Here is a 13519-nt window from a genome sequence, read left to right on the forward strand (position 1 = left end):
ATGTAATGGAGCCATATCAAAGGCAAAATTCTTTATTTAATTTAAAAAAAACAAAAAAAACCACACAGATGATAAAGTTCCATCCATCCATATTAGTGCAGGTCAGTCAATAAATCTTTGTTATAAAGAAAATTTTAAGCAAGTCTTCAGTCATAATCTTTTTTTTATATGTACAAGAACCATCTGTGTAAACAGAGGTTGAGAAATAGCTTTCAGTGTCTCTCATACACATAGATTTGTCTGTGATGGGCTGCCAAGGCTATGTTGTTGGCACCATGCCTTTAAAATCCAAAGAAGAAAATCGTTTTATATGGACAATGTCTATGTTTCTTAACTGAACCTGCACTGCTACAAAAGTGGAGCAGCAGTAGTCTTCTGTCACACATCTGCTTTGCAGATGCAGCAACAGGGATGAAGGTGGGGCCTAATTAAACTTTATTAGTTCAGCCCACTAAAAAGGCAAACTTCCAGAGCATCCGACAAGCTTCTTACATGTGGAGTCCGGAGAGAGGAGAGGCAGCTGCTGATCAGTTGGTTTAGAGTTAAGTCGAATAGTAACTTATGTAAATATACTGATGATTCACAGCAAACGAGATAAGTAATGTTAAATAATTAGTCCTAATTTTACTGTAAGTTAATGGACTTTAGGTTAAACAATGCATATCAAGGGTAGAAAACTCCAGGCCTCGAGTGTCGCAGTCCTGCAAATGTCAGGAGTTTCCCTGCTGCAACAAACCTGATACCAGTCAATGGCTAATTAGCAGACTGGTGCAAAGTTTGATGTCAAGCTCTGCACAGGTCTGCTATTTAGGTCTGATGTGTGCCGGGTGTGTTGCAGCAAAGAAACTCCTTTGCAGGACTGCGACACTCGAGGACCGGAGTTTTCTACTCCTGATGTAGAACATCATCACCTCACTGCAATATGATAACTACAGATGTTGACAAAATTGTTGGAATCTTAAACAATGAAAGTCAAACATTGCTTTTCAACTATGCTTCAACAGAATTATATAAAAAATAAATATTTTTCAAAAAGCTAAAGGCAATCAAGGAGAAAATCCTGGTCAGGTAACAGCGTCAATGGCATGGATTTTGTGCAGGAAACCTGATCAATGTCACACAAATTAATACTAAAGTTCTGATAGCCTTTTCAGACTTTAAAAGATCTGAAATAAATGCATTGCTTGCAGTGTTATTCGTTATAGGTGTGTGGACAAAACCATAATCAAATAAACTAAATTAAGGAACACTGTTTCCAGTTTCATCAGATCCTGATGCTTTAAACTGGATTCAATCAAAATGATTTTCAGGATTTTTAGGGAGTCAAACACATGCCAGGAGTACTTTCATACCTGCTTTTTCTGAAAGAAAAAGAAAGAATTTCCCCTCGGTGATCAATAAAGTATTCTTGATTAATTGATTGAATGAAATTTTTTTTTAAAACACATTGACCACATATAAAACCTATCTCAAACATCATGCTAATACATCCAACAGCATTCAAAACAAAGCATAGAAAACTAACCAAAACAAACTTGCACTGGCTCCCCTGAATTCATTTAATCATGACAAAAACTGAAATATTAATAAGGAATAAGCGGCTGTAATGGATCAACTTAAAAGCGCAGTAAGCAGAGAGTGGCTTTAAAATAGATTTCACTTGATCTAGTACACAAGTCTGGTCATCACTCTCAGCAGAAAGTCTGTGCCAGGACGGAAAGAGACCTCGGGCATTAAGGTATTCATGCTGTTCCAACGCTCCTTTATCAGCTATCAGGGAATCATAAACAATCGGCTGCTGTCAGTCAAATTCAGTCAAATGACTCTGTAGTGGCACTTTTCCTTTAAGACCGGGCATTTAACAAGTCCTGATCGGTCAATGGGGGGCCCGGCTGCAAGCTCACATAGATTGATCTCTGAAGCTATTTTTCTTTTTCCCCTGCTGTGACACAGAAGTATGAAAACAACTCTCTGAAAAAGGACATTTAGAAGATGCCTCTGTGACCTTTTCAGAGCGCCGGAGGGCATGAATGGCTTATCCATTTTCTTTTTGTTTTCATTACGGTCTCTGAACTAAAGCAATCAGTGTCTACATAAAGCTGGAGGTGGATGTGAATTGCACGGTTCCCTGGAGACATCAAAGAATGATGACGTGTGGTCTTTAAACAAGGTGATGCTGGCAAAAAAACAAAATCCCAGCAAAACCATCACACATGGCACTGTGTAACATATAAGATACAGCTGGCGCAGCATGCTGATTTTAAAGTATTTCTTTATAACGCAGCGCTTACGACGGATTATTTTTTAATTACCATACGACCTTAGCAAACTTCTATGAATTACACATGGTACTGGCATGGAATAGGTGAGAATTTACGTCATTATTTTTAACTAAACACAGATATGTAAATGTTACCTTACTTTACATTTCCAGACAAATGAAAATGCGCCCATTGATACTCCACGCACTTTTGTGAGGAAACGGTCCAATGAAAAGTCTTCCAGCCATTATTTCAAGCACAGAACGAGTGTTGTGCTCATGAAACAGAACTGCACCTCACCATACCCCACAACACAAAACAGAAGTGAGCAGCTAACCGCTAACAGCTAAACCACACAGACACACACTAACACCACTCCTCTGCCACAGTGACCCCATCTCAATCTCCCTGCCTGAGCAAAGCGACCACAAGCAGCTCTAACTAAAGTTTCAGAACTGTAAAATTCCAGTGGCAAAAAACTAAATATGGCCCTTCCACTCCATAAGCCTTTATAAAAAGCTTTACAGTAACAATGGAAAATATAATTCTTATATAGAAAGGAGAAAAAGTAGCAAACATCACATAAGCAAAGTGGAATCATGGCACAGACTTTAACAAAGAAAAAAGCAAATAGTTTAAAAGCAGAAGAAATAAATTCAGTCAGTTATCACTGAATCAGGTCATAGCAGCTAAACAAAAACAGCTTTTACAGAGCGTTTCATAACTAGCAGAAATTGTTGCTTGCTATTGAAGGTTGTCTCAGCAGGCTTTTAGTAGCCCGCTGTAGAAAAAGGATTGAATTATGCTTTCACATTACGTTAAACGTGTTCACAGAGGTTCTGTCAAAGCAGAGAAACCCAGAAAAAAGCCATTCCCCTTTCTCTTAGGCTCTTTATATGTTTTACTTTTTACATGTAGTTTAGAACATGAGGTGGTCGCTTTGATACATTTTAATGCAGACTCAAACAAACACAGAAGAAATCTTCTTTTAAGAATAACAAATACAATACAGTCATCGGGGTTTCGACCCGCCACCCCAATGCAAGAAAACTCTAAAGTGTTCTTAAGGAGCATCTACAGCTGACCCCATCTGCTCTGACAGGTGGTATGTGCAGACATTCGTGCAGCGTGTCACAGCTTGTGTAGATACTATAAACTTCTTCCTCCCGTGGAGGCCCAGGGACATCCCTACTACCTACTATGTCTGTATTTATTTACAGATGCTGGAAATGACGCTTCTCAGCAACATTTAAACATTGCCTGGACATACATAGCTACCACACTGGAAACAACACTTGTTACCTCAGTGTGGAGGACCACATGAGTAAACAATGTAACTTTCTCTTTCTTTTCATCAAAAACTGTCCAACAAGTCTAGGCTAAATATTACACTCATTTGACTGTAATGTAATATAATGTAACATCTATCCAGACTGCAAGTGTATTGCATTAGATTAAATCAGTTTTAGCCTGGTGTAACTTGGCTAAAGATGTTTATATATTTACATGTTTATGGGAACCAGTAAAAAAAGAAGCTAAGCATAGTATCCCTGAGGTCTTTTTCCAAGCAGCACAGCAACTGTTCACAGGGAATAGCCTGGTATTTCCAGGCCAGGTTCACGGTATCTCACTCGCAGTCAGATGTTTCCTGAACACAACACCGTGAAGCCTTAGTTTGTTCCTTTCAGCTCCAAGAAGCAGTGGATGTCACATTAGTGATTTTGAGATGTTGCGCCAAAAAGGAAATGAGAAAGTTGGTGAATAAAGCTTTAATACGAGCTTCACCTTCATACCTGGCTCCTGTTGACACTCCTCTGAACATCCACACAGAAAACAGCAAATGTACCCACTAACCTTAGATCATAAACCTGGAGCATACTTACAGCTAGCTACAATGATTTAGCTATGACAGCTGTTACACAATCTTCCTCCTGTGTCTGTGTGTAAATTTACACTATATTTAACTTTGTAATGTAACTTGATATCATGAGAACTTCAACAGTGGTGAGTGCTGGGAGTGGGACTGAACCCAACCAGGATGTTTCTACTGTAGATTCAGTCACACACTGGTTGCAGATCCATGACCTCCACTGCCACAGTCATTTTTCTCAGTCTTCCATCATTTTCAACCAATAGCCACATGCCATGGTCACAGAGCTGGAAGGATTTCAAACGGTCCACCAGGCATTCTGTTTTATGTGATCAATTTATCAAATTAAGGAAATAAACTAAATTTTTGTTTACTTTCGAGCTAGTAATATTCATGCTCCAAATTAAAATCTATAAAAAAAAAAAAATTAAAATTAAAAACCACCAAGGTTCTGATACATAAATCAAACACTTTTCTCTTCATGGTGGTACAACCTCAATTTATCATTACCTCTGTTGAATACAATTTCCTTGAACAATATTTAAGAAGAAATGCCTCTCCTGCTCCACTGTGACATCTACACAAATTGTTATGGGCCATAAATGAAGCTGTCCCACCATGTCCTTGATGTCCTCTCCAAGGGTTTTGTCACACAGTGTAAAATCTAAAGTGAGATTTGTGAAGGTCCCCAGAGGGCAACGCTGCATAACTATGACATCAGGCCATAAACTCCGAGCACACACGGAAACAAGCAGACATGCACAGCCACACATTTCCTGCTCCGTTAGCTTTATGAGTCGGTGTGGGTCTGGACTGCCGAGGTTTATGACACACAACAACAATGAATAAGATAGTTGCAGCCTCATCAAGGAAAAGACAAATTGATCTGGGAGGAGACACAAACTCAGTTGTTTTTGTCTTGCCAGGGTCTCAAATGTATTTTTAACCTTTTTTTTTCCATTTTGTCTTCTGGTCTGACCTGAGCTCACTTCTGATTTATGTTTCATTCAGCAGTTCTGCTCAACCAAACCCTGCTGCCGTCATTTTTACCTTATCTGTAGAATTATCTGCTTATACAAGACTATACAGTTAAGCTACACGAGTGGAAAAGCCTGGTCCTCTATTAGTTTGTTTTCTCCTGTAAATACAATTTTACCTTCCATACATCCATGTTGTCCTGTAAAAAAGTGGTGTCTGGTCTGTCAAACAAACCCCTGTCATGCCCTTTAAGTTAATTTTGTTTTTATTTCAAGCATCCTTTAAAAATAACACTAAGCATGTGCAGTCATGCTCAGTATGCATTAAAATCATCTACCTGCACATGCATATAAAGCAATACACTACACTAATGCTGATTTGTTGGTCTATTATGCAATAAAACCTAACAACTGTGACTTATGTTGTGAAACCCAGCAGAGGAGAAAGTAACAGCAAACAAATACCAGTTCAACAACAAGGCCGAGGTCAAGGTCAAAAGACAGCAAAAGCAGAGCAGAAGAAGGGAGACCTGGGAATAGAAGGGGGGGGGGGGGGGCACATAAGGGGAAAAGGGGGGTAGCAAGGACCATCAACAACTGTGACAGCTGTGTGCATATGCTGAGCTGAACCACAACAGGGAGGTTCAAGGCCAGGAATGCAGAACAGATCAGCCAGGCGGTGGCCTGTGCTTGGGTCTGACATGGATGGCAGTGAGGAGGCACAATACACAACAGCTGCCTAATCCTAAACTTCTGCCTTAATACCCCCCAGTGAAAAGCACAACCTGTACCTACTTTCATATATCTACAGTGATTTTATACATGTGTGTCTGTCACTTGCTTGGTCTAAAATGGCACACCACTTGTCGGCCTCAGGCACATGTCCAATCACGGAGTTAAAAATTCCAGGCAACAGGATTCACAGAGGCAACTTTAATCGCAGGTAAAAAGTACGTAGATCTGCTCTCCTATAGCTATTGGCATCTCTTACCTGCAACAGAGTTTGGTCTCGGCATCATGAGGGAGGATGATGTCTGTGCTGGGTATGGACTGGTTCCCTCAGGTGAGTGGTTTGGAGGCTGTGGTGGCCCCTGTGCTCCTGCTGATATGTTGGGTTGCTGCTGCTGGTCTGTCTCGGATTGGGCATCGCTTGGTGTTGCTGAAGCACCGCTGGAGTCTTCTTCCACCACTGGGGAGCATGTGTCAGCCCGCACGCTCTGTGCCAGGCCATGGCGCCCACTGCTTCTTAGGCTGCCATCTTTGCTCCACTCAAGGCTGGAGCCACTGCGGTCATCGTTCTCCGAAGAGCTGGTGATGGTGGCTGAACGGAGACAATGAAAGGAGAAGAGTTTGAGTGGCAAGAAGAGATAATATGAGGAAAAGAGGGAAGATATATTACCGTAATGTTCTTTGTGTGAAATGAAAATTTATCTGTTTCAATCTCTGGTGCGATACTGAGCTGTAATGGAACTTTGAATAACTCGCTGCTTTTCTTCGTTGCCCTTATCAACACTATTCAGAAGCTCATTTTATATTTACAGCAACGGCCTGCTTGCACTAATAAAACTGGGAAGCAATGGATTTGTGGAATTAATTTCCCCAATTAGTCCAGATTCGTCTAATGTCTCCTCTTCTTTTCAGAGTTTGTCTTTTGAACGATTCAGCATCATACATCATACGGCGCAAACAATTTGATGCTGATCAAAGAAACTAAATTTATACCCAAACATAATTTTAAAAAAATAATAATAGTAAAGACTAGGAGTTCAGATGTGTTTTGTTGATATGAGAATAAATCCTTTAATCCTTCCTGAGGCCACAACAACAATCTAAAACTATCCTACAAGATGAGAGGCAGGCCGAGGCTGCATAATGAGAGGCAGCTGGATACAGAAACATCAGCACGGTTTAAGGACTGGAACTGGCTGGCCAGCTGGCAGTGTTAGCATCTCTCTCTCTCTCTCTCTCACACTCACACACACACACACACACACACACACACACACACACACACACACACACACACACACACACACACACACACACACACACACACACACACACACACACACACACACACACACACACACACACACACACAGAGACAGCTAATCTGGATTTCATAATGCCGCAGCAAATTGCATCATCATTAATTTAACTAACACATCCTGAACCTTTTGACTCTTGTGCTGCTTATCTTGGCAAATGCCAAGTTATCCCTACCAGCAGTCACTTCTAACCCCATTCTGGGCGTATTCAAAGTCATCACAGTGTAGATGAGGTCGGAGTGAGTGCTTACTTAGTTAAAACTGTGGGTTTTGACATTTAAATCATAATTACTTGTATATCTTGAAACAAAAGGATATATCTCTTTAAAGCTTTTTTACCAGTCCACTTTAGGAAATTTAAACAGGTACTTTGTAAATGTTAAGACAATGAAAATGAAACAAAAAGAACTTTTAATGCAGTGCAAAGTCATTTTAATGTTCTTTTCAAACAGTAGTCAGGATGAAACTTCAAACAACAGGGAAATTTATCAAAGGTGGGATTCTGATGCATGTACCACAGTTTTTTCCTTTTCGTTCCGCACCTTTTTATTGAGATATTGAAGACCAGTTCCTAATTTGACTTGACTTAAACTAACCACTCACAAAACAGCACACAGCTTTGTATAATGCCACAGTTAACAACCCAAGGTCAGTTCAACAGCATGCATTCTTACTTTAAACTTGCTAAAAGCAGTCCGTTGTCCCTCCTTTCTTACACATGAAAGACTGGTAAGATGTTTCTGCTGCAGCAGATATGAAGAAAGAACCGGTGAGTCACACCTTCATTGTCCACCAGAATACATCTAATTTTTAAAGCACATCAGACTCAGTCAATGACTATAATAAATATAGGAATTCCTGTCTGACCATGTCTGCCACCATCGATTCAACACACAACACACGTGAAAAGTTGCTTGTAGAGTTGTGTTTGAGGATGTTTTGAAATGAAGCTGTCTGTGTTTTGGATTTTTTTATTTTCCCCTGTTGAGTAGATTAGGGTTAAAAGAAAGCCTCAAATATGAGGTCACAAATGCGTGGTGAGTAGATGTAAAGTGGAGCCCAAACACTGGAGTTCATGATTCGAAGGGATATGTAAATTAATTCTTATTTGACAGTAAGAACATTAATCAAATTAGACAAAAATACTGGATGTGGTCACAAAAGCACCTGACTAATTTCTCTTTCACATATTAAGCTGCTCTGTATAAAGAAACCAGGAAAAAAGAAAATCATCTATTAAATTCATTTCCCTGTGTGTGTCTGGGAGCATCTCCTGCACCCTACCCCCACTCTGCCTGTGACCAGCACATGGAGCAGAGAATTAGCACAAGGAGAAAGGATGTCCTCTCAGAAATGGGTATCAAATGCCACAATCATATTTCCCAAAAACTTATTTTATGACACTTCCTGGAACCTTGGGGTTAAGGAAAATACCGCTAAAGCAACTTAACATTGCAGTTTTCTCTTAAACAATTAATTTTGATTTGAATCAGTGCCTGGAGCTGGAAGATACAATATCACAGTATTCATAAATTATTCACCAGCTTGTCATGATATTGCTTAAGGGTGACTTAGTGACTGACTCATGGTACTCAGTTATGTCAAGTATAGAGTATTGGAAATTCAAACTGTTGTGATATATATGTGGGCTTGGTACGTATTACTTTCGACTGTGATCACCCAATAAAGCATGAAATGTGATATTCTTGTCTGCTGCATTGCATTCTGTGAAGCATTGCGGCTTGCATTTGTGTATAAACTTTACAGTATAAAATAAACTTAATTAATAATAACAGAAACGTTAAAATCCACACACAGCTTCTCACCTTTCCCCGTTAATTTTACCCGTGTCTTCCAGCGAAAAAGCTACAATGTGGATCACACGGTTCAAACATCACTGCAAAAATTTAAAACCTGTTTTCAGATTGAAATCCTAACATATGTATAGCCACTGGAGGCTTTGTGAGTAAAAACAGAATTAATGAATTAATGCATCAATAGGCTATGCCATCTTCCTGTCAGCTTGAGCAAATTCGCAGATGTCTTACAGGGCTATTACGAGAGATACAGCACAACGTCAGACTGCTGCAACTGTCAGCTCTGTGCGCTCCCTCGCCCTGGAACAGCTCTATACAATCCCACTGACTGACAAACAGGGTGAAAATCGTGTGGCACAAATCCTATTCAATCCCAACAGGCTTGACAGAGCGGGAAATGACTGACACCACACAGGTGTGTTTTCTTTCTCCTAATCAAAAGGTGCAGATGAGGCAACACCTCCAAGATTGCAAATTAAGAAGAGTAGGGCTTCATGGGAGACCCTGGACCGTGTGATTAGAAGTGACGTTGAAAAGTGTGTGCAGAGGAATCGATGACAAAAGGTGGATTGAGAAAAGAAAAAGAAATACAATGAGTACTCAGAGGTGTATCTTTCACACTCAACAAAGGGTGTATCCACTGGTTAGCTGGAGGGGGCAAATCACGTGCTGGCATGAGATAAATATCATTGCTCTGAGGTGAGCAACCAATAAATCTAATTAAGCTTTAGTTTTGATGTGCTTCAGTTTCCAAAGGAAAGGAGATTTACTTTGTACAACTGAAGACATTACAGTGTAAACAAGATGCATTGCTGTACATTCCCACTATTTCAACCTGTTCTGGCTTGAAAGTAGTTTTCATTCATGCCCATTCTGGCCTATTGCTTTGTTCATTTTCCTCCGTATCCCTTTAAGTGAGGTTGTAAGGATGTATGATTCCAGACGGCTTGTCATTAACTATAAAAATATGCTGTTGACGGATGAGAAGGGATTTTTTCCTCACCTATGATCCCACTGTCCTTGCTTTCAAGTGTGGAGCTGGGGCTGGTAATGGTTCCACAGGGGCTGGAGCGGCTGAGTGGGGGACGGCTTGTCGTGCTGTTGAGGGTGGAACATGGACTATCAGTGCTGGGAGAGGCAGTGCTGCTGGTCAGTGTTGAGCAGGGGCTGATACCTTGGCTGGTCAGAGAGCACTGAGGAGAAAGGAGAGCAAGAAGAGGGTTAAGGTACACCAGGAATGTGAACTACTAATCATGGATGTCAATGAAATATGAAGTCATCTTACATGCGCAATCAGTTGACAACACTTCCCCCCCCCCCCCCCCCCCAAACTGAACAGCAACAATTTTCCAACTATATTTGGAAGAACTTGCACTTGGAAAAATAAGCTCAGGAAAAATAAGTTAAAGATCTTAACTAACTTCACTTTTCTATCTGAACTGAATCATGTGAAAGCAATGCAAGAAATTCCTTCACAAATAAGCACGCATCTCACATGTGAGCATGACACACAAGCCGAAGGGCAAAAGCACTGTCAATAGCACAAGGCTTAAAAAATGACACCCTCCTACCAGTATGTCTGGAGGAACCTAAATGAGCCTGAAAAAAATTTCACAAGAGAGGGTTCTACTTTGTTGTGACACAAAAGATACCTTTCTAATGTCATCAAACCCATCTGACAACCATACAACAGCTGAAGTTTTGTTGTAGAGCAACAGCCGTAGAAATCCAAATTAAAGCTTGTTTGTTGTGTTTCTTCTTTCTTGTTCAACATAATACACTGTAGCTTGAGGTTATTATTGTCCCATTGTAAGAAGAGCCAAAACTTCACACTACTGAGAAAGTGCATGGTTCTCACTCAGCAACTTCTTTTTCCTGCTTACTCCTCATAAGGTTCAGTGAGTTGAACACATCCAGCAAAGCCAATACCAACTTTACACATGAAAATACTACAAATAATAAAGTTTTTCTACATGCATTCCTCTGGTCAATTACTAAATTTTTTTCATAGAAGCAGCTGTTAAAGGTAAAAAAAAAAAAAATCCCCATCTTTAATAAAGCAAATCTGTTGTAGATATCTTGTTGCTTCAGGCTTGCAATTGCAGTTTGCAGCTCAAGCTGAACTTATTACCAGACTACAACAAAGCTGTGTATTACTTTAAACAAACTACTTATTAAAACTTCTGTGGATCACTTCTAGCCTAAGTTCATCTCTTTTATTTTGTATTTTTAAAGCATTAAACTTTACAAAACCCTCCTGAAATAACAGCACCGATGGCTTAAGCTAATTTGACCACTAAAAAACAGAAAACAACACACATCTTTCTGTTGCTCAAAATGTTACAGCTATGTAGGAATTAACTCATTTGTGGATCCAGACGAACATGTTTCTGTTTGAAGGTCTTTCTGCTAAAGAACATAAATAGCTTAGGAAGAAGGTCGCTAAATGGCTGTCAGCAAGAAGAACAACTTGTGGGGTGGTAATGTCACTGTATACCATCTCTTTTTTTTTTAAATTCCCTCCTGCTTGTGTGCTAATCCCACAACACAAATTAAACATCTTACTGAAAGTTGACTAACTAGGTCTAAGTCATGCTGTGTTAAAGACATCCTGTAAAACAGCAGTACGAAGGAAAACAGAATTGCTGGCAGATGACAACAATGTGCCTTGAAAAAAAAAACCCTACATGCATAAAAAAACAAAACTATTTGGCCACCATGCCACCTTTGTTTTAGTTCTACAGTTTGTAAACCTCTCTCGTGTTCATAAACTCGCCAGTTTAGTGTCAAACATGTCTGAGACACAACATGTATGAGGGGAGCGTAGCATGCTGGGCTCTACCCTTCACACAGTCCCAGTTTAATTAGTAGAGCCAAACAAACTGAGGCTCAGACCTAACATAACTCTATTTCTGGACATGGGCTCAGATGCCTCTGTTACATACTCAAGAGCCCCTGGAACAGCACTCAAGTTACTGGGAGACCAACACACAACACTGAAGAGCTTGCAAAATAGATAAAAGCACATGCAACCCATTTTAAATATGCAGTTACTTTCCGCAGAACATATTAAACAGTTCAAACTAAACAGTCTGACAGTTACCAGAGCTCCTTGGGCCAAAAAGATATGTCCCAAACGTACATCTTGAAACACTGTCCATAACGCATAAGAGAAAAATTATTCAAGCAGCAAGAAAATAATCCATTCTTCTGTTTTACTGTGACAACTATCCTCCCCTCTCATCAGCTCTTCTCTGTCTGTGTGTGTGCTGCAGCAGTGGCAGCAGCTTGTGTTGGCTGAAGGAGGAAGCTGGAGGGGAGGGAGAAAATGAAATACCTTCTTTTCAGTCTTGACGTCCATAGGTATGCGTGCCGTGCCCGGGATCCCTTCTCCCAGTAAAAAGCCCAGTCTTGTCATCAGTTCCTGAGTGGCAGGAGAGGAGGGGCTTGGCTGTTTCTCTGCTTGCAGGTCTGGAGATGAGAGGGAAAAACAGGGAGAGAAATGCTCAACATTTGCCGGGAAGACTCCCTTTCTCCACTGGATGGCCCACACCGGGCCACGCTGCCTGCCCTGCCCTCCTCCGCTCTGCTTTGAAATGCTATGCTGCACTCTCCAGTAGCTGCTGATGTGCTGCAGACCCGTAGAGGGCGAGCAGAGAAGACGAGAGAGGGAGAGTGTGGAGGGGGCTGTGGCAAGAGAGAGAGAGAGAGAGAGAGAGAGTGTGAGAGAGAGAGAGAGTGTGTGTGTGTGTGTGTGTGTGTGTGTATGTCCTGAAAGAGCCTGAATACATGTGAATGTCTGGCATTGTTAAGAAAGCAAGAGACTTTGTGTGTGTGCTTTATGTGTGCCAGTGTGTCCTGCAACATGCCTTGAGTGCCAATTCCAGGGTTTTCTGGTTGTTTACAGCTCTCACTCACAGAGCCTCTGAATACCAATGAGTGGACACCGTCTTTCTCCAGCACGGCTTCCTCAAACCTTAATAAGACTCCTGGCTTCGATTTTAGGAAAGTGCTCCATCTACACAGCAGGCTTGCAGCAGTCACTCAGTTTTATACACACAACCAGCTTTAGTATATCACCCCCACCTCATAAAAAAAATACTCCCGACATTTATTTATTAACTTATTATAATCCATATGTGTAATATGGAAATGTGGATGTCAGAATTCAATGAAGTCAAAGCATTATCTGGGAGCAGGCAGACAGTTGGATGATGGGGTGAGAGGCATAAAGAGTGCAAGTTACAAAGGCTTATTATACAGCTTTCTGTCAGCACCTTCTCCTCCTCTCTTTCATTTTCTCCTTTACCCTCTGTCTTCCACAGTTATTAATAATGTTGGCAGTAAATCTGATTAAATACAAATAAGTCCAAGTAGAAGCATGCTGCCAGGCCCCAATGGAGTGAAAATCAAGCCACCAAATATACACATACACACAGATCACATGCAAATGTATTTATAATAATGTTATCCCCTTTGAAGATAATAATTCTTATTCTTACATTCACAAATGAGGCTTTACTTCTAACACCAGTGGTGAGGCATA

At 40.6% G+C, this 13519-nt stretch overlaps 1 protein-coding gene across 1 annotated transcript in view; it reads right to left on the reverse strand.

Annotated features, from left to right (window-relative positions):
- tanc1b (tetratricopeptide repeat, ankyrin repeat and coiled-coil containing 1b) overlaps window positions 1-13519 on the reverse strand; it is a 95246-nt gene that overhangs the window by 32048 nt on the left and 49679 nt on the right. The window contains exons 5-7 of the mRNA XM_079253743.1: window positions 12311-12444; window positions 9977-10166; window positions 6100-6429 (exon numbers count right to left, since the gene is read on the reverse strand). Coding sequence (XP_079109869.1) covers window positions 6100-6429; window positions 9977-10166; window positions 12311-12444 — 654 coding nt within the window. The remainder of the gene's footprint in view (window positions 1-6099; window positions 6430-9976; window positions 10167-12310; window positions 12445-13519) is intronic.

The sequence above is a fragment of the Telmatherina bonti genome (genome assembly GCF_933228915.1).
Source record: "Telmatherina bonti genome assembly, chromosome: 15".
In the NCBI taxonomy this organism is placed as follows: Eukaryota; Metazoa; Chordata; class Actinopteri; order Atheriniformes; family Telmatherinidae; genus Telmatherina; species Telmatherina bonti.